General features: G+C 36.9%; 1 protein-coding gene across 1 annotated transcript in view; it reads left to right on the forward strand.

The window, feature by feature from the left end:
* Positions 1–24,144, forward strand: part of mmp14b (matrix metallopeptidase 14b (membrane-inserted)) — a 28,455-nt gene extending 4,311 nt beyond the window's left edge. Inside the window, exons 2-10 of the mRNA XM_007258040.4 lie at positions 9,663–9,811; positions 12,816–12,938; positions 13,247–13,554; positions 17,326–17,487; positions 17,890–18,062; positions 18,805–18,943; positions 20,056–20,206; positions 20,292–20,407; positions 21,309–24,144. Coding sequence (XP_007258102.2) covers positions 9,663–9,811; positions 12,816–12,938; positions 13,247–13,554; positions 17,326–17,487; positions 17,890–18,062; positions 18,805–18,943; positions 20,056–20,206; positions 20,292–20,407; positions 21,309–21,769 — 1,782 coding nt within the window. The 3' untranslated portion in view covers positions 21,770–24,144. The remainder of the gene's footprint in view (positions 1–9,662; positions 9,812–12,815; positions 12,939–13,246; positions 13,555–17,325; positions 17,488–17,889; positions 18,063–18,804; positions 18,944–20,055; positions 20,207–20,291; positions 20,408–21,308) is intronic.
* Positions 24,145–24,545: the final 401 nt, after the last annotated feature.

Here is a 24,545-nt window from a genome sequence, read left to right on the forward strand (position 1 = left end):
GGGTGTAAGATAGCAATGAGCATCTCGACGCACCTTGTGCAAAGTGTATGATAGGGTCCTTAATGTAATGACTGATCAGTGTATATAGGCTAGTTGTTTACTAATGATTCACCTGGAGAAAGGAAGCTCCAGTGTCAGTTTTGTTTTTACAGGGTACAGTCATTACAGCATTGTGCATAAACAGTCTGATTTGAAGTGTGTGTGTTGCCGGGCACTCATGACTTTTGGCTGACAGTGTGTCACCCTTTAAATGTGAGTCACAGCCCAGTTCTGCAATGTCGTCTGGGGGTTTTGCAGCTGGTCAGTCCACATCCTGTGTTAAAAGTTGAATGGCCAGGGGGTTTCCTCAGATGTTTGCCCACCTTTATCCTGCAAATGTTTAGAGTGTACCAGCAGCGATGCATGAAACTGCTGAATCAGGAAAAGGAAGAGGTAAAGAATAGAAGCCATTGTAGTGGCAAACTATGATATCATTAAAGGAACTAGAGGAAGAGACTGATGATGGAAACGGATGTTACTTTAAAACTGTGCCACTAACACCATTACAGGCTGCTCAGTGACTGGATTTAGGTTTTAAACATCACATAAACATAGATAATGTTCTTAAATTTAATAGGCTTACCATAGTCCTGAGTGGTATCACCAAACGTGTATATCACAGTATTTTTATTTTTTTGTTTTTTTTTATCTTTTTTGCGTGACTGGGCTTTTATACAGGTTTATGACTTACTGTACTGTCAGGAGTACATATAATATAATATAAAACATTAAAACTTTAAATTAAAGCAGAAAGCAGAAAACCAGCAGAAAAACAGCTAAAGAATGTAAATAATAGACCTTAAGAAAGGAGATACACCAACAACTTTAACACGGCTTCCTTTATTAAACTAAATATTTAAATAGTTCCTTAAACACTATAAATGGTCCTAAAATACTCAAAATGTAAGTATTCAAAAGAAATATCCCTCAAAAGCTTTATTGCACGAGTAAAACACAAGTTTAAGATCAAATTACTATATGTTATTCTAGAAGCCATTAGATGCATTACAGTACTAAAAATTAGGCACATTTCCCTTCTTTCTCTTTGGCTGCTACTTTGGGGCATAGACAATAAATAAAAAAAAAAACAATAGTTCAAAGATGGCACTGTTCCAAGCGATTCTTAAACAATTTCTACATCATAGGTTTTTTTTTTGTAGCATAAAAATATACCTGTATTTGATACTGCTTGACCTGTATGTCACTGAACCTTTAATTTAGTTGTTGTTCTGTATCTTGTATTTTTGCACTGCATTCGATTTGAAATTAAACTAAGACTGTGGTGTTTAATTACAGAGTAAAGATTTATTTGTATCCAGTGGGTTCCAAGCGTTGTTTCAAATGAGAATTGAAAAATGAAATCTTGAAGACATAAAACAGCATCTGAGAGGTGTCACAGTTGATACACAGTTGAGAAAAACTACCTTAATCAACTCAAATGTACTAAAAAGCACTAGAACTACAAATATTTCTGTTATTTCTGTTACCCTAGACTAGAGCTTAGATCGGCCAAAAAAAAAAACGGCCTGAGCCCATTAATTTTCTTCCCTAGCCTAATCTGTCCCATAAACTATTATTACGATCCCTTTTTTTAGTAAGTAAAGTATTAAAACTGAGACTTTTAAAAACATTTTCCAGCTGTTTTATGAGCAAAATCTGTTTAGAATTATGTTAATTAACATTGCAAAAATAAAGCATACACCTAAAAAAAATCCGTAAATTAGGCTACAAGAATAATATCTGGATGACTTTTCTCTAATCTAATATAATTTCACATGATTTAAAAATATAAACTTAATAAACCATAATAGACCATACAATACCAACAATAACAACATTTACTATTACTTTCTTCTACTCTAATATAATTAGCAATGCTTAAGAATGCAGAGAATCTAAACTTTACGCTAGACGTTTTCAGTTTGGTAGAGTGTGGGGGTGTGCCATATTGTATCGTACGCGATAATATCGGCAAAATTAAATTAAAATTTAAATATCGTGTATGATATTATACCCTGAAATATTGTGCAATATCACCCACCCCTAATTATCACATCAGGGTACTACTTTTTATGAGTACCATGACATTCTGGATCTTTGACTTCTGTTGCAAATTAATGTTACTGCTTAATTTCTTGTATTTTTTTAAATCTCAGTTAAGGGTGTGCCATATCATACTGTACGGAATAAGAAAATTTAATATAAATTTTGATGCCGTAGTGTTTTTTCTTTTCCAGTATTTCGTCATATCGCCAAGATTATCGTTATCGCGAAAATATCATGAAATATCGTGATATTATTTAATGCCCATATCGCCCACCCCTAGTTGAGTGTCATTGTTAATGACAATGAAACTAGAAATCTGCTGTCTGGTTCAGAAAATTATTATAAGGGAAAAATAACTCTCAAATGGTACCTCACTACTGAATTTGGATTAGCTAAAATTGTTTGTTGTGATAATTCTGAGATACTCCTGGTCATGTTTCTCCTTAAAAAGCTTTAAAAAGTATTTTGTTGATATGACTTGGTGGCACAGTTTCAGATTTGGAGTCTTGGCAACAAGATGAATTGTGCAATGTTCCGGTTATTGGAGATCCCTGGAGACTTTATTTCTTGGCCTCTTCAATGATTATGCTTAGAATGTGTTGATTCAAAATATGGTACATGCTGTTCTTTTTGAAGCAGGTTCATCACATCTCCATCTGCTCTAAATATCTTACGTATTTCTGCAGCGGGTTCTGTGTTTTGGCGTGTGGTACGGTGTGTGGATTCATTAAGTAACAGTACTGATTTCAGGAGAATATTTCTTTCCAACGTTCCAAAGTTAAGTGGGCCAGCTAAAAGAGCGTGATGTATATCTGCATAAACAGCAGATGGAATACTCATACAGGGCGCCTAGACATGTGGGATTAAATCCTCGGCCATCTTCCTCAGAGAATTTAACCACAAATATTTATGGAAAATGAAACCTCATTAAAATCTTTGGAAACGTTTTTCCTCATAGCCTGTGTTTGTTTTGATTTGATCTCTTAATTCAACAGCTTATGATTTCTAAGACCGATAGCATTAATGGATTATATCTACACTATATATGGACAAAAGTATCTAGACACTTTTTAATCATTTAATGATTGACAGTTTATCCATTACTGACACATTTAGGGCCCTATGTGAGTGAACTTTAGTGCATCGGTCAATTACAATTGATTTAGGGCGGGTGGGTGTGTATTTAGTATTGTGAGGCCTTAAAAATACGCCTTGTGCAGCTCGAAATGCGCAAAAGGCATGTACTAATTCTCCTAATTAATCATGGGTGTGTTTTGGCCGTAATGTGAAATAAACCAATCAGTTTGCCAGTTGCCATTCCCTTTAGGAGTCAGGTGTGCACTGACTTTGGCACGTTCGTATCTTAACAGTGCAGCACTTTGTTCGTCTCAGCAAAGGATACTGACCTCATTATAGGAAATTTAATTCTTTATTTGGTTTATTGTTGAGGTGAAAGTCGGGGTTGTGCTCTGTAGCGTGTCTGTGTGTGTAAGGATCAGGAGTGTACGTGCGCTCAACACACACAGCGCACCTGCATGGCTAACATAGGATTGGCTGGCTGGCTCTGACTGTTGTCAGGGTTTTAATCAGTCAGTGGCGCACCTGTATTACCCGCCACCAAGATAGAAACACACCACGCACATCAATGTAGATTTATTCCTGAATTCTAATGCTATTTTAACAGCGTGGGTGCAAGGCGTAAAAATATAGACTGTTGACAGGGTGTAAGATAGCAACAAGCATCGCGACACGCCTTGCACAGGGTGTACAATAGGGCCTTTTTTAGGATTTATAAAACCTGAAGCAGGGCTTATGCATGTGTTATTAAGCCTCTATATTGTGCACAGTGTGCTAATACCTAACTCTGTCACTGGAGCGGTGATGATAGGGTTAGCCGGCTGTTGGGGTTTACTACAGTAACTTGAGGAGCTGGACTACATTTTTTGTGAGGCTTGGATATGATCACCTCTCACTTGAATCTTGTTTTATTCCATTGGCTCGGAGAGAATGGAATATGTGAGTCATTTTTTCCTTTTGGTTTGGTTGTCTTTCTCTCACCCGCTTGGATATTAACGAAAGTGCGCGCACACACACACACACATCGGCAACATTGCAACAGTTTACCATTGTCTACGAAACGTTAACAAAAATGATGTACTTGAGCATAATTAGGCTGTAGTTTGCAACACTCTAATTAGATTGTGACTGTTTCGAGATGCAAGGAGAATCAGCAGGGAACTGTATGTTCTTCTTTAGCCTTTAACGGATTGTTCCGCTGAGGTTTAGCCTCTCAGTACCCATAAGTACCAGCTTGTAAATCTGTGCTGCGTAGCGCTGTGCTGTGTGTTACAGTAAACCTAATTCACATCAGGCCTTTGTGTGCAGAGGAGAGCTTTTAGGTTCATGGACGCCTTTTCATGTGGACGGATAAGGGTCTGTGGGATGGATGTAGAACTTAAAGATGTGACTCAATAATAATGTATTTTAAACCCACCCACCTCAGATCTATTTCTAGCCTAGTCTAGTTAAAGGAAATCAGGCACCATGACTTTAGATTATTCCATTCCTGTTTGTATAAATTCCTGTTAAATAATAATACATAGATAGATAGATAGATAGATAGATAGATAGATAGATAGATAGATAGATAGATAGATAGATAGATAGATAGATAGATAGATAGATAGATAGATAGATACTTTATTGATCCCCGAGGGGAAATTCTTGACATGCAGCAGCAGGTGTGTATAGTACACAAAGTTACAAAAAGATTTAAAAAAAATATATATATATATATATATATATAAATGATACATATAAATACAACAAAATAAAAAATAAAATGAAATTATAAAAGTACAGTCTTTAGTGTGTGTGTGTGATGTAAAATGGAGGTAGTGCAGTTGAACACAATAGACAGCGAACACCAGTTGATGTGCATAAAGTAAGGATAAGGATAACTGATGTCCGCCATACAGAAAGTGCAAATACAGTTATATAATAATTTAAATTTAGCAGTGCAAATGATACGTAAACAGTAGATGAATGAACTAGTGAATGAAATACTAGTGCAAAATAGGGTAGAACTATAAAGAATAGTGTTATGGGCATCAGCAAGATAGTGTGACCATAGATGGGGGTATGTCCATGGTGTGGCCAGAATTGCTGGAAAGAAAAGGTGTCACAGAGTCTTCAGTTTGCTGTGCTGAGATGAGTTGAAAAGTCTTATGGCCTGAGGGACAAAAGACTTTCGAAGTCTGTCTGTGGAGCAGGACTGGGACAGCAGTCTGCCGCTGAATGAGCTCCTCTGCCTGGTGATGGTGCTGTGCAGAGGGTGGTGAACATTGTCCATGATTACATATGTAAATACTGAACATCCATGAAAAGAATTAAGTGGGTAGCAATAGTGCTAGATGTAAACCAGAGCACAAACACAGTGCTGATTAAATTAGACATGGACAAAACAACAGAGAACTTTAAAACAAGACTGACGTAGGCTGCAAGTAGTCAGCTGCCCAACTGTATGGTAGTTCCACACTACAGACCTTAAACTGTTCTGTTACTCTCTGAGAACTCTCCTCACTGCTGTGGGATGGGAACAGTAGCTATTATTATTATTGGGGCCTAGAGAACTCCGAAGGACACTTGGATACCCTGTACACCTGTTCACTTCAGGCATTCTAAGTATCAGAATTGTATCAAGATAAGGCCAAGCCACATAAAAATGCAAGTGTAAACACACTCAAGACGCTTTTATAACAGATACAAATCCGGATACAAAAATTGCTTCTTGCTTGTGCTTGTACTATACATTTTCCCCACACATATTTTATGTTTTATGCATTTCAGTTTTTTTAGTTCTTTTTAAAAAATATCAGCAATACATTGACAAAATTAAATAAAATTATATTATTAGTATCAATCCCTTAAAAATGAATTATAATCATGATTCTTTTTTTAATGCTGATAGTTCAAAGGGGCAGGAATAATAGTCTAGTGTGGAAAAGTATTAAAAATGTGCCTGTTTAGAATAGAATTTTTATACCCAGCACTACTGATTGGTTGACATAATTGACAATATTGATTATTAAAAATTGTTGACTCCAAATTTAGATGTCGACTAATTGAAAATTTGTGACTGTAGTACAAAACATAAAGTACTGGGGACAGAAACACCAAAAAGTCACCAAAAAGAGCCAAACAAAACAGATTACATAATCACTCACTAAATACCAGGACATTTCATATTTAAATTTCTTTATTATTTCTTTTTATTTAAACCATTTTATCAGGCAAATCAAAAACTTCTTATTTACAATGGCAGCCTGGCAAGAGGCACAGCCTCTTGAAAAACATTCAACACAGAAACAACATAGCATAGAGAGAGAAAGAAAGAGTGGGGAGGAGAGGAGAGAGAGAAAAAAGAAGAAAAAAAACAACATTAATACATTTAATATATACCAAGACAATTCTCTACGACACTTGACCGCATCTGTGTTACTAATAAATGCCTTTTGGACGATTGAAGGGCATTAATGTAGTGTACATTTGATATGTTGGTGAAATAACTTAGTATACTCGATGCTGTTTCAGCATCTTTTATGAGAATTTTGTCATATAGACTCTAATAGACATAACTGGTTGGTCTACTGTATATAATTGTCCAAATTAATTAAGATTGTCCAGCAACCAAATTGCATTTTCATTGGGTGTTATTTGAAAAATAGTTTTAAGGAAATTCTAAACAAAAACAGATTTCTCATCAGTTTGTGGTGTTCCGTGTGATCACTTCAAAAGAAGACGTAATTTTCCACCCATCTTTCCTGCATTTCATTAGTATTATTAAACATGGGCGTCAGTTGATCGTACTGTTTAAAAACAAGGAATAAATGTAATTTATATGCTGAATAAATGTCTCTGCCACAGAAAACAAACGGTAGTGGTCTGGAGCCGTGGATCCCCTGGGAGTCTGCTGAAGTGATTTGGCTAATGCTTTAAACTAAGCTTAATAAATTATTCATACATTAAACATTATGATACGTGTCCAATTTTTGTTATTCATCAGAGTGTCTACAGAATACTTCAGCAATTTTAGATGCACTTATTCAGCCAAGTTTTTTTTTTTTTTTTTTTTTTCAGTTTACAGTGAAAGATGTTGGGCTAATGTTACTAACAAACATTGTACTTGGACCACCACCAATCACCAATCTCTGTACATTTAAAAGTGGTAGAATTCACTGTTATTGGTCATAAAAGTTGTCCTGACCTCATTAGCTTTCATATCCCTATGCGTCCCCACCCTCTATTTCCAAGCTGTGTGGGTGGACTGCCATGATTTATATGGATTTGGTGAAAAAACACAGTATAGGCATGCTTGCCAACTGTTTTTTTTTTCTTCTTTTTTTTGGAAAATGGGATCACTGAGAGTAAACACAGCTTAAATACATATCTGGGTGAAGTACAGCCCAGTTCAGGCACTGGCATGAATGGGTCACTAATGGCAATGGCAAGTAAATTGTTAAGTTGTGGGTCACAGCATGCCCAGCTGTAGCAGCATCATTTAGGGTTGCATTTAAAAATGTACAGCATGTACTGTTTACTGTGTCCTGAAAGTGGTCAGCAGCAACTGTGTTCCATAACTTCAATTTAGACTTAGTCATTTAGTCGCATTTATCTTTCGTTGCACTGTGTACATCTACTCAGATAGAAAGACAAAAAAAAGACTCTTGAATTGACTTGACTTGACTTGACTTATCCTGCTTATATGAGATTTCTATGGTTATGGAACGTCTTAAACACTTTATATGACATTTAGTGCAGAGGACTGTCAACTTTACAGTTATAGAATAGTGTATAGCCACTTCAGAGTTTGATCATTATTGGTAAGCTAATCTGCTGTGATGGGGATGTGACTTAGGGATGCACCATATATTGGACAACCTAATTTATTCGACCAAATTGACTTTCTGGGTTTGACCAAATACGAGAAAAGACCAAAAATTCACACTCAACAATTGCTTTAAAAAAAAAAAAAAAGAAGCAAGGCAAAATATATATTCAAGCTATTTAATTTATTTTTAGTTGTGGACGAAATGCCAAGATTAATAATGGTATATAATGTATAAAACAGGGTTCTTTTAGTATTTAGTATTTTGTTTGATTTCAGTTTCCTTTAAAATCTTTAAGTTCATTAAATCCTTAGTTGTAACAGTACAGTTAGTCAATCCAAAATTAAACTCTATTTAAGTCTATTTGGTTAATGCCTGTATTACTATGAGAAAAATGTAAAGATAAATGACAACTGTATCCATGTTGTTGAATAATCTACTAATGAGCCTAGAGCAGAAGTGATGAAGTGGGTTGTGTGCAAACGTTGATGCCTAGACATGTATATAAATGGCGTATAATTGCATTAAATATTAAACTCAAAACAGTGTCTATTAGTGGATTGGGAAAAAATATGAATATTGCGATATATTTATTTTATCATGTTTATTTGTGATACATAATCGAATCATGGCTTCAAATCTGGATATTTGACACTAATGATGTTTATGAGACTATGATTCTGAGATATTTGATGTATCCCAAGACAATTCTCTAAGACACTTGACTGCATCTGTGTTACTAATAAAGAGGATAAAATAGCTGTAGCTGTTGGTAGCTGTTGGTAGAGCTTGAAGAATAATCCCAGCATACTAATACAAAATGATTCCGTATCTGTATCCGGAATATGTCCAAAACAGTACATCAGCAGAGAAACCTATTTATCCATACAAGATTGTGTTCTCACCACAAACAATCCGGTTTGGGACTGGACCACCTCCTCTTAAAGGTCTCGGTGCAGTTGTTGATGTCACCCAAGCCTATTCCTGCCAAAATCTAATCACATCAAGGGTCTAAATGAACCAGACTCAGTCCTATCTACAATAATCTATACCCTCAACAGTGTATCCTTGATATCTTAAAAGATCCAGCTAGTGTTTAGACAATAATTGAAAACAGAAAAAAGCAGGATACACAGGAAAAATTCTGCCCTGTATAATACTGTCCCGAAGCCAAAAACCAGTAAAAAAAAAAAAAAGTTGCACTTTTCCCAACTAGAACCATGCAGGCCCAGCTGTGGAAACAGTGGAGTCAGCATGGGTCAGAATGCTTTTAGTACCTCATTGCCCTGGTGAACTTTTAAGAGCCAGTGCTTAGTGCTAGTTACTTTATTTGAATTTAACAAAAAAATCACTAGAGCTCTTGATAAGGACTTAACTAGAGGTGGACAGTGTGACAATATTTTATCATATTCCGCATACATTTTAATACTGTAATGCACAGCATGCCTTTCTGAATATATAATGGATATTAACATTGCTTCAACGGGTTGTCAACATTAAATTATTTCTTTTAACACAGTTAATTACACCACCAGTTTTGAGCCCAGCTTCTGCTATAATCTGCCCCGCCCCTGCCCAACGTGCAGATTTTTTTTCCTGCTAATTGACTGAAAAAGCAGTATACTGTACTGTATATGCAGTATAGATTTTTAATCCACTTAATCCTGTGTCTCTGTCTCTTTTCTTCAGGCCTGGCTACAGCAGTACGGTTACCTGCCTCCAGGTGATCTCCGGATGCAAGCAGCCCGTTCTCCTCAGTCCATTTCTTCTGCAATCTCCGCCATGCAGAGGTTTTATGGCCTGACCATCACTGGAAACCTTGACTCCAACACCCTGGAGTAAGTCAACTGCAAGCATACCACTACTTTTATTAGTTATTGTGATAAATGAAGTCTAACTATTATTATCATTGTCAACATCATATATATATATATATATATATATATATATATATATATGGCAAAGTTATGCCATGATTAATTCACCCATCCAAAGCATTGTACTTTTTAATAAGTTCAGTCATTTTCATGGTCACACGTGTATAAAAAAACGCACCTAGTCAACCAAGCCACCTAGTCATGCAGTATCACCTCTTAGATTGCAGCTTTCCACATCTTGGCTGGATTTTCTCAGTCAGCTTTATGAGGTAGATTCATCTGGAATGGCTTTCAGTTAACAGCTGTGCTGAACTCATCAAGAGTTTATGACTTAAATTTCTTGCCTCTTAATGTGTTTGAGAGCATCAGTTGTAAAGAGGTAGAGTTACAGGTATACAGTGAATAGCCCTATTTAAGTAACGTTCTAATCCATACTATGATGAGAACTACTCTACTAGCATCAAAACCGTTATGATGAAACTGGCTCTCATTAGGATCGCCCCAAGAAAGGAAGAGCAAGAGTTACCTTTGTTGCACAGGATTAGTTCATCAGAGTTACCAGCCTCAGAAACCTCTGGACCCATTCTCAACTCCAAGCTCAGAATTAACACTGGTCCATATTTATCAAACTTCTCAGAGTAAGAATGCTGATCCAGGTTTAGTGGATTCTGTTTAAGAGCTGATCTTAGATCAGTACTTTTACCCCAATATGCTATGTTAAATAAGGTCCACTTTCATCAGTCTTCACAGTGGGACTGGGGAATATGAAAAAATATGATATTTTAAAGACATGTCCACAGTACACAATATTTTTAGCACAATATTTTGCAATGTACAGTAATGATGGATCATTAAAAAAAGTATAATACTTTTTTGTATTTTATTCAGTGATTTATACTCAAATTTTGTTACACTCCATCCAATGAAAGATGTTGATACTTCATGTTTTTTAGCACTGACAATATACACGGTATATTCTGGATATTGTGGATACTGTGTATCACTATACAATAAAATATTGTCACATCGCCCACCACTACTTCACAGTCGTCGGTACAGTCTACATTATGTGAATAATACATCTATTCATATAGATGATTCATATAGAGATTTTATTGCCTGAAACACAACAGTGGCTTTCATGGAGGTTTCCGTGCCTTTCATGTTTATAGCTCATAGTGCACAAAGGTCAAAAATGACATCATTCCAAACTTCAAATTCCTACTTTGAGCCAATTACATCAATTATGTGGTTAGTTAGACAGTGAATGACCAGTCGTTTACTGTGTGTGTTGTAAAGTTTGAGCTTGGATTTTTTCCATTTGATAAATAATTGAAAACATCATCAGAATGTTTCTTTCTGATTCAGATTATACTAAACATGTATGAAACTTAATATGTCAATATGCTTAAGAGAACTTAAGAGAACAGTATGATACAATATTATGAAAAAAACACAACCTTCTGTATATACATAAATAGTAAATAATTAATGGTGTATCTAAGTAATATACAGATCTGGAAAAAAAACATACAAACACTTCAAAATGATCAGTTCCTTTGATTATCCTATTTGATGATTTCTGAACTCTTAAAACATTAGTATTGTTGTTTCTAAATTAATATAAATTAGTTTTCTTTGCATTATTTAAGGTGTCAGAAAGCTCTGCATCTTTTTCCTTATTTTTATGGTTTCTAACGTTCTGCAAATTTAAAAATGTTCTGTAAAATTTACAGAATCAAACAACAATGTTCATATTACTTAAACATATACATATAACAAGTAAATTCAGAGAAACTAATAATTTTGAAGTGGTCTCTTCTTTTTTTCTTGCTGGAATTTCACTCAATGAGCAAAATGCAGTGGATTATGATGTTTGAGATTGTGTAATTAAGTTGTCATGCTGCTCCTTTAATTACAATGTTTCTACTATACAATTTACACAATTACACAATTTACACAATAATTTCACTCTGTAGAGAGTCATCCTTCCAGAAACTGAACCATTTCCACACTAGTGACCAATACTTTTTTGGAAATCAAGCACACACAGATGGTGACCTGTGTGGCAGGGGTGTTATCACAACAATATTTTTTACCTAGTTTTACCTAGTGTAACATCACTTTTAAAATTTATTGCTCAATAATATTACAGATGTACAAAACGCACTGAAAGTTTGTTCATCCACTGTGCTGTGTCTAGCCATTCTGGGAAGAATTTGGTCCTACATCACACAGAACACACACCTTTAAACATAGTAGAGAACTAAAAACATCATAGTCTGGATTTCCTGAACTATACTTCACTTTGTTTGATTACAAACTTTTTATCTTAAAATTATGATTGCCAGGCACCAAGTGGCACAGCGGTCTAAAGCACTGCTACTATAATCGAGAGATGGCTGGTTCAAATCCCTGTCATGCAGCTTGCCATCAGCTGCCAGAGCCCTGAGAGAGCACAATTGGCCTTGCTCTCTCTGGGTGTGTAGATGGCACTCTTTTCCCTCATCACTCCTAGGGTGATGTCAATCAGCACAAGACAGCTGTGAGCTGATGTATCAGAACCGAGTCGTTGCACTTTCCTCCGAGCGTGCTGTGATGCTACTCGGCAATGCTGCATGAGCAGCAGTTAGAAAAGAGGCAGTGATTGGCATAACACATGTCAAAGGAGGCGTCCTTGCGTTGTGATGAGGGAAATAAAGCTGGCTAGCAGCTGAATAGGTGTTACAATTGGCCAGATAAAAATTGGGGAGAACAATGGGAGAAAATTAGAAAAAAAAAAAACTGTCGCCTACTTCCAAGACTGTTTTTTTTTTTTGTTGTTTCATTTGAATACAAAACGTCAAAACATTGTTTAGTGCATCAAAGAAAAGTGCTATTAGATTTGAACTAAAACAGCTTGCTTTTTTAATAAGGATTATCTCAGTTTAATGGCTGATCTCATATATTGTGCTCTATTTTCCAGAGCAATGAAGAGGCCCCGCTGTGGCGTTCCGGATAAGTTTGGTGCAGAGCTGAAGAGCAACCTGAGAAAGAAACGATACGCTATCCAGGGACTGAAGTGGGAGAAGAAGGAGATCACGTTCTGGTAAGAGACGAATGCTTCTGCAAATGTGCACAAATGACCCAAATGCCGTGGTTTGGTGATCTAGAGAACACTTCCTCTCGTATGGAAAAGTCATTTTTGGCGTACAGCTCAATCCGTTCCATTCCACTTCAGGTCTGGTCTGGCCAGAATTTCAGTGTGACTGTAATGTAAATCACTTTCTCCCTCCCTCCTTCATTTTCCCCCTCTCCCCTGCCATCCCAGTATCGTCCTTTTTCCTTTGGCCTACTTTTCTGTGATTGCCGGCTCCTATTTTGACCCTTTCCTGGTTTCTCTTTTCTCCCTCCCAGCATACAGAACTACACCCCGAAGGTCGGCGAGTACGAAACCTTCGACGCCATTCGAAGAGCGTTTAAAGTGTGGGAGGGGGTCACGCCCCTGAGATTCAGAGAGATCCCGTACAGTCACATAAAGGACAAGACCTCTGACTTTGCGGACATCATGCTGTTCTTCGCTGAAGGGTTCCACGGGGATTCCAGTCCATTTGATGGTGAGGGAGGCTTCCTGGCACACGCCTACTTTCCTGGCAACGGCATCGGAGGAGACACACATTTTGACGCCGCTGAGCCATGGACGATTGGCAACCGAGATCTGATGGGTAAGAGGTTTTAATGATTCTGTTACCTTCTGTTCTTTTTTGTAGAAATGAAATAAAAAATGTCCACCGTGTTTTCAACTTCGCAACCAAGTCGCATAGTAAAAACCAGAGCTAGACACATTCTTACCCCAGACCAAGCGTCTCAGACTGCCCTCTTTGAGTTTACAGTGCAGCCTAAAGTGCATGAAGAAATAATTTTTAATGTTTCTGCAGACTTACCGAAAATATTTTTTTATACAGAGTGTCTGGTAATGAATGTGACCTTCAGCACACACACAACCGCATGATCAATAAGCTCAATAATAGTATGAATAACTCGCTAGTTGCCTGATAGCTTGACTACAAATCAGCTACTCCATGAGCCAAGGCTGTCAATCACTTACTTCCTAAGCGTAACCACACATTTTTTTAAATAAAAAAATTGTGTCAAAATAAGCACAAGGAAAAATAACCGTTGGAATTAGATACTGCAGATGGAAATACACAATAAAGATGCTAAATTAGATGGGAAATGTGCTGTGCTGTTTTGCCATTGAAACATGTTGGAATGGGCAGAGCTACACAGTGTACTGGAACTAGCTATCAGATATGTTATTGCTTCCCATTGTTACATACAGACAGGTTAAAAAGGCAGAAAATGCTTCATAACAAAGCACACGGGTCCATCAGATGTTGTTCTTTCATTTGATGGAGATGGCGAGGTTCTTCTGGACTTCCCCTGCTTGTGAGAGCAATGCTTTTCTTACAGAAAATAGGTGGCAGGCCTCAGCAGGAACTGTTCTATAATGGGTTAGGGTGTAGTGTTTTTGGCGCTAAATTGGCCTTAACTTTTAATTCCATCCTTAGGTGTGCCTTGGATGAATCTGACTGTCAGCAGCTTTTTAAACCCTGAAGGTTTATCTGCTGTATAAAAGTCTGGAGTGCCGTCTTTGTTATTCACTTTTGGGTAGAGTTAGCACAGATAATGTCAGTGGTCACATAAATATTCCACAACTGTTAGTTCTTTCAGAATTCTTGTGGTTTATTATCCCTTCAGACACCAACAGAATTCTGGAGGACTTTTTGAGTTAGAGGCTTATTTCCTATTGTTTTTAACACATTTTATGCTAAAACATTCATTTGTGTGAAAAACTTTAGGGTTTTCTGTGATCAAGAAGACCAAGATTTAAAGCAGCATAATGTGAAAACACACTAGGCACATGCAATTCTGGACAAGCTGTATTTCTAAGCCCCACAACCTGTGGTGTTGTGAGGAATCCTAAAACAAGTTTTAGAGTTAGAGGCTGTTTTACACACGATTTAACATACAACCTAAGTTTATGATTTATATCATAGGGTTTTTGTCTAATTGTATGCAACATTTGATATATCTTACACCTGTGTTCACTTTACAGACACACTTTACAGAAAGACACACTTTACACACGCATTTCTGGACAAGTCCCCCTGCTGCCCCCAACCTATGTTTTATGTTAAATCTCAGATGTTTAATTAGAGTTTTAAATACAATTTATCATACAACATACAGTAAGTTCAGGATTTAAATCTTAGGGTTTTTTTAAGGTAGCACAGAGTCTGCATACAAATACTCACAGAATGCAACCACTTAAAGCAGCTTTATACAATAAAAGGTTTTTCTTTTTCCTGGGATCCCTCTACATTTAGAAATTCAGCCACCACTAAAGAAGGAATCACTTTACACATGCATTTCTAGACAGTCTGAAAGATACAGAACTGGTGCCATCACTAAAAACATTATAGCGATTTTAAAGCTGGTGTATTACAGTTTTTCTCAATTGGTTTGGCTCATTTCTTGAAACTGAGATGACATTCCTATAACTAAAAGGTAAATTGGCCAAACAGACTTACAGTTCTTCACAACACTTCAGATAACCAGCAAAATGTCATATGTCTCCCAAAACGTTAATTCTTGCTTCAAAATGAAGTCTTTCTCCCATATAAATAGTCAGTACCATAAAAATGGCATAGATCCTTCTCAATTGCTTTGGCACATTTTCATTAATTTTGTCCATCTGTCAAAATAAACTGGACGGTGCAGCAAAACTACATGGATCCTCATCACCGCTCATATCGCTCCAAAAACAGTTTACCCATGAGTCAAAACTGATTTCCTTTCTCACACAAATCATCAGTGCCCCCAAAATGCATTGTCCCTTTGGCATTGTGTAAGTACTGCAAGTCAAAATGCTTAGATGTTTTGTCTTTATGGCAGAGTTCTAGCTAAAGGAATACAATGTTCACACCACACACACTGCACTCAATCTGCTGAGGAAATTGTAACTATTTTTATTTACAAGTACATCTTTACACATTACTGTAGGTAGAAATAAAAGAAAATACTAAGGAAAATGTATCAAATATACTATGTATACAAATTACAAAAACCTGCAAAAACAAAACAAAATACATTACAGTAGGTAAAAAAAATAGTCAAGCATCACAAATGCAATACAGTAACATTCTGACTACTCTGTGTCACTCCCCTCTCTCCATCACCTTCCTGGCCATGCATCCGCTGCAGTCTGTTTGGCCATAAATTCTCATCAACATTGCATCTGATATGTTCTTTAGCAATGCACTGTGGGAAGAATGCCTGAGCCATCCTCTACACTGATCGCCACAGGACTATATAATCATTATATCATCACAGGACTATATCATCGTTATATAATCACAGGACTAGCATCAAAGAACTAGCACCAGGCCAAGATGTATACAGTGGATAGAAAAAGTCTACACACCCCTGTTCAAATGGTAGGTTTTTGTGATGTAAAAAAAAATTACAATAAGACAAATAATTTCTACCTATAATGTGACCTATAACCTGTACAATGCAATTGAAAAACAAACAGAAATCTTTCAGGGAGGTGAAGTAAAAATAAACAACTGAGATATTGAGGTTGCATAAGTGTGCACACCCTTTTATAACTAGGGGTGTTACTGTGTTCAAATTTAACCAATAACCTTCAAACTCACTTTAAATTGGAGTCAGCACACACCTGTCAACAATTAAAGTGCCTCTGATCAACTCCAAATAAAGTTTAACTGTTCTAGTAGGCTTGTCCTGATATTTTTGTAGCCACATCTTTCAGCACAAGCCATGGTCCACAAAGAGATGCCAGAGCATCAGAGGTATCTCATTATTCATAGATATCAGTCAAGTGAAGGCTACAAAAGTCATTAAATATACCATGGAACACTTTGAAGACTGTCATCATCAAGTGGAGAAAACATGGCACAACAATGTTCCAAAATATGTGTTCTGTATTGTATTACAATTTCTGAATTCATTTTGAGAATTGAGCAGACTATTCTGCAGATGATGATGTATATGATGAAATTGTGCTGACATGTTTTGAAGAGAACAACCATTACACTGAGAACTAACCAATTAAGATAGATCAACAAGATGCATTCTTTTGGAAAATGTGCTAAATGTAGGATGATTGTGTTAAGTGTAGGCTACTTGTACAGAAACATTTGCAAAGATGTACTAAGTGCTTGAGACATGTACAAAGCATTTGAAATGTGATGAAAGCAATGAGAAATGCCATTCTGTTATGAGAAACTGCAAGTTAGTTTGGGAATTTGTCCATGTTATTTTGAGAATGTCATCTCAGTTTCAAGAAATGAGCCAAACCAATGGAGAAAAACTGTAAGACAAAAATATGTCGCTGTATTTGTAGCTGTGTTTGGGGCATTACAGGATCCTAAAAGCCAATGTATATTCTCATTGATTTTCTTCTTCAGGTAATGATGTCTTCCTGGTATCGGTGCATGAGCTGGGCCACGCCCTGGGCATGGAGCACTCGAATGACCCCTCTGCTATAATGGCCCCATTCTATCAGTGGATGGACACAGATAACTTTGAGCTTCCTGAAGATGACCTTCGTGGGATCCAGCAGCTCTATGGTAAGGTCCACAAAACAGTAGATGATTTCTACGGCACAGCCAAACAGTGTGAGCATCTGAAGCATATAAGCATTGTAAGCATCGTAAGCATTTGCCCACTGAGACACTTTATCTTGTACTGCATGCTGCTATAGCAAAACTTTCACTCTGGACTTAATGTTGCTGCTACCTGCCTACTCTCCCTATTTATTTTTTTTGTGTATTTATCTTTATTGATTTTGTTCTATTCTATTTTTATTGTGTTCTGTTATTTTGTTATCTTATTTTATCTATATCATCTATTTAACAACAGCTCTTGGGTATAAACTGGATTGTGAGATCCAGTTGTGTGAGATGTGATGCGAATGACAATAAAATCTCCTTGAATCCTTGAATCATTTCTTTTGCCTCTGTGTCCTGCAGGACCTAATCCTGGTGACCATCCTCGACCACCGTTCAGCCCCCGAACACCTTACAATACTCCCCGCCCCACACAAAATCCACACAAGCCAGGAGTGTCAGGCTTTGCCCCCGATATCTGTGAAGGCCACTTCGACACCATCGCCATTTTCAGAGGGGAAATGTTCATTTTCAAGGTACTTAAATATACAAATACCATTATGACCACCTTGTTGTTTCTACACTCACTTGACTTTTTTCAGCTCCACTGATCATATAGGAACATTTTGTGGGTGGGGGGTGGGGCGGGGGTAGTGAATATAAGTTAAGTAAAGCTAATAAACAAAACTGTTAATTAGCTAGCACTTAGCGCAGTTAGCAGCTAATGCTTATGCTATTCCAGCAGTGCCAGCCAGGGTTAGCAGCAGGCTACTGGATGAAAATACTCACCTCTGAATGATGAAAGAGATAGTGTTAGCGCGGTTAGTGGCTAATGCTAATTCTGCCCCAGCAGTGCTAGCTAGATAATACTTACCTCTGAGTGGCGAAAGAGCTAGCGCTTAGCACGGTAAACAGCTAGTGCTAATGCTACTTCAGCCCCAGTGCTGGAGAGTGGCTTTACTGCTTCTTATAACCTGACTGGTAAAATTCATACACTGATAATTTTTGGGAAAGTTGAAGTATTTTAAGTACACCCTTTAGTACGAAAAATACAGTTTACAGAGTATACAGAATATATGCTCCTATATTATTAGTGGGACTGAAAAAAAAATAAATAGAGGCGATCATAACGCCATGGCTAATCAGGTTAAATTGACATTTATTACTAATAAATAAATAATATATATCTCTATGTATTAAGGTGTTTAAAATACATATATACAATATAAAAATGAGTGTAAGTGTTGTTCACCTCTAACCTTTTTTCCTTGGCGATAGGATAAGTGGTTCTGGCGGGTCCGTAATCAGAGGGTTATGGAAAATTACCCCATGCCGATTGGACATTTCTTCAGAGGTCTTCCCACAACCATTAACGCTGCCTATGAGAGAGAGGATGGAAAATTTGTCTTTTTCAAAGGTAATTGTTGGTTTGTTGGTTTTAGAAATTTATTCAACATGATCTGTAAGATTTGACTGGATAAATCCATAGTCCAGGAGCAATTCTTGTCACACTGATACTACACTGATACATACACAGACATGCCACATGTCATGGGACAGGAACTAGTATGATGTTCTATGATTTTTGCCATGTCCCATTGAGGCTAAAGAGCAATGTACTGTACTGACCTGTGGGATATGTGTGTGAGTCTTCTGCACTAATTGTGGATGAGTCACTTGTCTGTTCACATGGACAGTTCTAGCCAGATGTCACCCGTCATGATCATTACTCATTACTCACTGCACTGTCCACTGTAGCTGGTAATTGTCCTTTATTTCTCTGAATAAAATCACATTGTTCTCGTGAAAAATTATGTATAAATAGAACTCATGTTAATAAATACAGGTAAAAAAGTTTGAGTTCAAAATCATAATTAACCAACTAACCAATCTTGCAAGTATTATTTAGTTGCAGTGCTAATTAAATTACTTTAACATATTTGAAACAGCATAATTTTTATAAGTAATCAATAAAAAGATACTGGTAACTAATTAACTTATTCTGTGTAACAAAAGAAACTCTTGCTCTTCCTTTCCTGGGTCAGTCCTGATGAGAGCCCGTTTCATCATAGACTTTTTGATAGTTTTTTAAAGATCATTTCAATGTTCTTGAATTTTTTTGGATTCCTTAAAGTATTTTTTTCTTTACCTTATTTGAGTATTTCTTGACGTAATATAGATTAGAACATTACTCCAATAGGGATATTCAGTGTAATCTTTACAACTTCACAACTGATGCTCTCAAACACATTAAGAGGACAAGAAATTCTCATAAAACCTCATAAAACTGATTGAAAAATGGCAAGATGTGCAAAGCTGTCATCTAAGAAAGAGGTGCTACTTTAAAGAATCTAAAATATAAAACATATTCTGGTTGGTTTAACACTTTTTTGTTTACTAAATAATTCCATATGTTTTTCTGTATAGTTTGGATGACTTTAGTATTAATCTACAATGCATAACATTTTAAAATAATGAGATTATTAGATCCAACTACAGCACTAATGTGTAGCTGTGTGTGTTTCTCAGGGGACAGGCACTGGGTGTTCAGTGAATCAATCTTGGATGCAGGCTACCCCAAGACACTGAGGGAGATGGGTAGTGGTCTCCCTAAGGACAGAATAGACTCCGCCCTTCTGTTCACGCCCTCAGGAAACACCTACTTCTTCAGAGGAAACAAGTAGGTGAAGTGTGACGTCCTGTTAAGATGAGTATAGTGTGAATTATAGTGTGAAGCTCACTGTTATCATCTTTTCCTCCATCAGATACTATCGCTATAATGAAGACACACGATCAGTGGACCCAGACTATCCTAAACCAATCAGCAAGTGGCAGGGGGTCCCAGATAACATCAAAGCGTCATTCATCAGCCGAGACCAAAGTAAGAACCAGCTGCTTTTTTTTTCTTTTTTACTTCCTTAAACAAATCTATGAATTTTTTTATTTAGATTTGATTTGGGGTGTATAAAAAAGTGTATAAAAAATATTGTCTGTAGTTTTTCTTTTATCAGTGTTACCACATTTTTAATACAGTATTTTTAGGCGGACCAGATTATAAGGCACATTATTAAAGAACCTCTATTTTTTTATTAAGCAACACTATTAAGGATGCCTGCATCAAAGTGAGCAAGGGTGTCGCCATGTTTTCCTTCTAATATAGAATAGCTGGGGGAAGCTAAGTAAACAAAACTGTAATTCTTTAAGTCAAATGAGCGCTGAATGTTAATCTAGACACAGTTCTCTTTTGAAAAGCGTTTATTTGTGTGAGTAGAGCGCTTCAGTTTATATAGAGTAAGCTTAGATTTCTAATATTTTGTCTAAGAGTGAGTTTTTAGCTGCTAACTGCAGCGCTAGTGGGACATAAATGCTGCTCGATAGCGCTAGACTGAGGAACCCTGAGTGTTCCGGTAACCCAGTGCATCATCAGCTTGAGGTTCATTCCACATAGCTTGTTTTAGCAGGGCACACACTTACACTACAGTCCAATATATTCACCTCTGAACAGTGAAAGAACTAGCGCTATGATGAGCAGCTAATGCTCATGATAATGCTGCTGCACCCAGCCTTAGTGCTGGAGAAACTTCACTATATAACACTGTACTTCAGCGGAGTGGTTTACTGCTCCTTAATACCTGACTTGTAGAATTAATACATAAGATGCACCGGATTATATGGTGCACTGTCGATTTTTGGGAAAATTAAAGATTTTTAACTGCTCCTTTTATTCAGAAAAAATGTCCAGAATCCTGAAGATCCCCTCTCTGACTCTCTTCCTATCTCAGGTTACACCTACTTCTACAAAGCCAATAAGTACTGGAAATTCAACAACCAGCTGCTGCGTGTGGAGCCTGGCTACCCCAAGTCTGCCCTCAGGGACTGGGTCGGCTGCCCAGATGAAGACCCCAAGACCGGCGGTGGTGGAGGTGGCCGTACCAACGACCGTACCAATGACCGCAACGACAGGAATGACGGCAACGACGGCAATGACGGCGGTAATGCTGATGATGGCAGCGACTACGAGGAAACAAAGCATGAAGAAGAGGAAACGGTGGACGAGACGGAGGTGATCATCATCAAGGTGGACAACGGTGCCGGCGGCGGCAGCGGGGCGGCGGCGGTGGTGGTGCCGCTCATGCTGCTGGTGTGTGTGATCTGCACGCTGGGGGCCTTGCTGTTCTTCCGCAGGTACGGCACTCCCCGTCGCCTGCTCTACTGCCAGCGCTCCTTACTGGACAAGGTTTAGAGAGGAAGAGGAGGAGGAGGAGGAGGAGGAGAGGAGGGATAGAGTGAAGAGGAGGAGGGGACCACAGAGGGCAGGAGAGGAGAGGAGGATGAAGGATTGGAGGAAGTTAAGTACAGCAATATTCAGGCATTTACGGAAAACAAAGATGAGAGCCTGGCTGTTTGGGGCAGATTTTCACCCCAATCTTTAATATCAACCAAAGACTGTAGAGAATTGAAGCATTTTGGATATAGTTTACAGAAAAATTGTGGGTTGATTGTGGTTTTAAGTTCAAATTGTAGAATGCATTTGTATGGCTTAAAGAATTGTTATTTTTATTTTCTCCCAAATTCATTTTTTCCCTGTTTTTTTTTTTTCATTTTTTTCTGATTATTTTTGCTCAATTTTAGATTTTTTGTTGCTTTTTTTTATCTATGCCTGTTGTTTTGTTCATATCACAGAAATCATAGGGCCCTATATTAGAACATGTCTTAATACTTACTGTGCAGCTATACTGCATTATGTAATAATATGAGTGGTGTTAAAAGGTTCTAAAATTAAAAAAAATGATGTTTAACAGATCTGTATTTGACTAGCATACGGTTGTCCAACCTGTGGTGAAGTAGTAACTTGTGTTTAATTGAATCCATTATTTACTAAACCAGCGAAACCCCACAAAGTATGACTGATCCACGCCCATGCTTTACAGTTGGAGATGTGTTCTTGTAATTGAATTCTGCCCAATTCTGCCTCATTGCAGATGATTAAATGTGTTAAAAAGACACAGACTTACAGGTATATTTGCAGAGTAACTAAAATTTATAATTACAAAAATTTAGACCAGGGGTGCCCAGGTTTGCTAGACTAGATTTTGCACAGCTACCGACCATTTATGGTTTATTTGCCCAATTATTAGAATATTGGATGTAATTCTAAAAAATGTAAATTAATATAGTTTATTATGTATTGCTTTATTTCCTTGTATTTCTCCTTTTAAATAATTTTGTCACTAAACAGTACTTGTGCTTTTAATAAATCTAAATCTAAATAAAATAAAAAATCCCTAAATCCAGGTATAATTTTGCTCCTGTAAATGAGTTACAATGTAGGTCAGCACAGATACGATTCTGATTCTTTATTTCTTTTTGAAGCCACTCCATTGAATGTACTTTTTTTTTTTTTTATCGCTAACAAGATCACATTGGTTAGAGGTTCTGAATGTTGTTCATTTAGGTTGTTCTGTACCTGCATCTGTTTTAGACCACTGAACTGTAATGCATGATGTGTATCATTTATATTTTTATTATGTTATAATTGATCTACAGACATCTGAAGTTGATATCAATATTGTTAGTAGTAGCAGTATTATAAGTCTTTATGACACATTAGAATAGTAACGAAAAAAAAGAGTGTGAAGCGAAATACTGCATCCCATCATTTTTATCATTCAAATTTAAACTCATGCTCTTGAAAAGTGATGAGATTAGGCATTCCTTTACTCATCTCTCCACAGTCTCTTCTGTCTCCTCTCCTTTTGATCCACTCTCCTTTTGTACCCCCTCTGGTGTAGCCCGTGACGCCAGCTCATGGCTGTTTGTTTGACCCCTTTTTTTTACGTCCTTACATAGCTGTGGTTTCATTCATCTCATCGTTATGACTTGCCATACGTCGGTCAGAGATTCAATTCAGATACTTTAATACTGTTTAATTAAGTGATTTTCAAAAAAATCCATTCAGCAGCCCTAATTAGACCACTCAGCAAAAGTAAGAACCCCCCCACCCCTCCCCAGGTATGTAGCACCCTAACCAAAATCCCAGTCCTTCCCAGTCCTTTACATCAGCCCCCTTTTCCCCTTTATACTAAGGCCTTTAGAAGCCTGCATTAAAAGTTGTGTGTTTGTCTGTCTTTCACTAATATGCCTTACTATTGTACTGTATCGTAGATTGTTATTATTAATAATGATGATGTCATTATTATTATTATGACTATTGCTATTATTGTTATTGTTGTTCTCCTTGAAAGGAATGTGTTTTTTTAGCATTGTCATAAAAGTGTCGTGCTGGACAGGCAACAGATCTAAATGTTATGAAGTGGCCTTGATTTGGGGGAAAGGGTGGGTTTGTACTTCTGAATTTAAGACATTAATAAATTGAGGATGTGAAAAATGAGTTCTCTTTGTGTTTACACTTTTAATTCTTGACTTGTGGTGCTTTGTTTTTTTGTATTTTATTAAATGGGATTAAGTTTAATGAAACAAAACAATGATAATGATATTTAATGATAATGATAATGATTATTATCTAAAATGAACTAATTCCTAATTGTATTTGTCCATTTTCATTGTGCTGTTTTTTATGTCTCTTAAATAAGAAATAAATTTTTATACGTTTTATTATTTGCTTTGATATGTTCTTTTGTTGGGCTGCTTTTGGACATTCTGAGAAGATCAAGCTGTCTGGATGATGGACACATTGTTTTTCAAATGCTTTGCTTGCTTTTCTAATGGGGAATTTCCCTGGGGAATCCTATACTACACTACCTGTGCTTTTTTTCATTATATGGCAATTAAAAAACTCATAAAAACATTGTCTGACATTAGGAATTTTTATAAGCAGTGGATATTTGGGGGGGGGGGGGGTATTTGAAATTATTTGTTTGAAGTATGAGTATGACGACAGGCTACATTTTATTTAGCAATATAATATATTACTTTTTATTTATGCTGAAATCTTGTTTCTTTCTCCCTCTCTCTAACAATAGCACACACACAGCCAATGACACGTTTTTGACTGTGGA

This window comes from Astyanax mexicanus, chromosome 8 (genome assembly GCF_023375975.1).
Source record: "Astyanax mexicanus isolate ESR-SI-001 chromosome 8, AstMex3_surface, whole genome shotgun sequence".
Classification (NCBI taxonomy): domain Eukaryota; kingdom Metazoa; phylum Chordata; class Actinopteri; order Characiformes; family Acestrorhamphidae; genus Astyanax; species Astyanax mexicanus.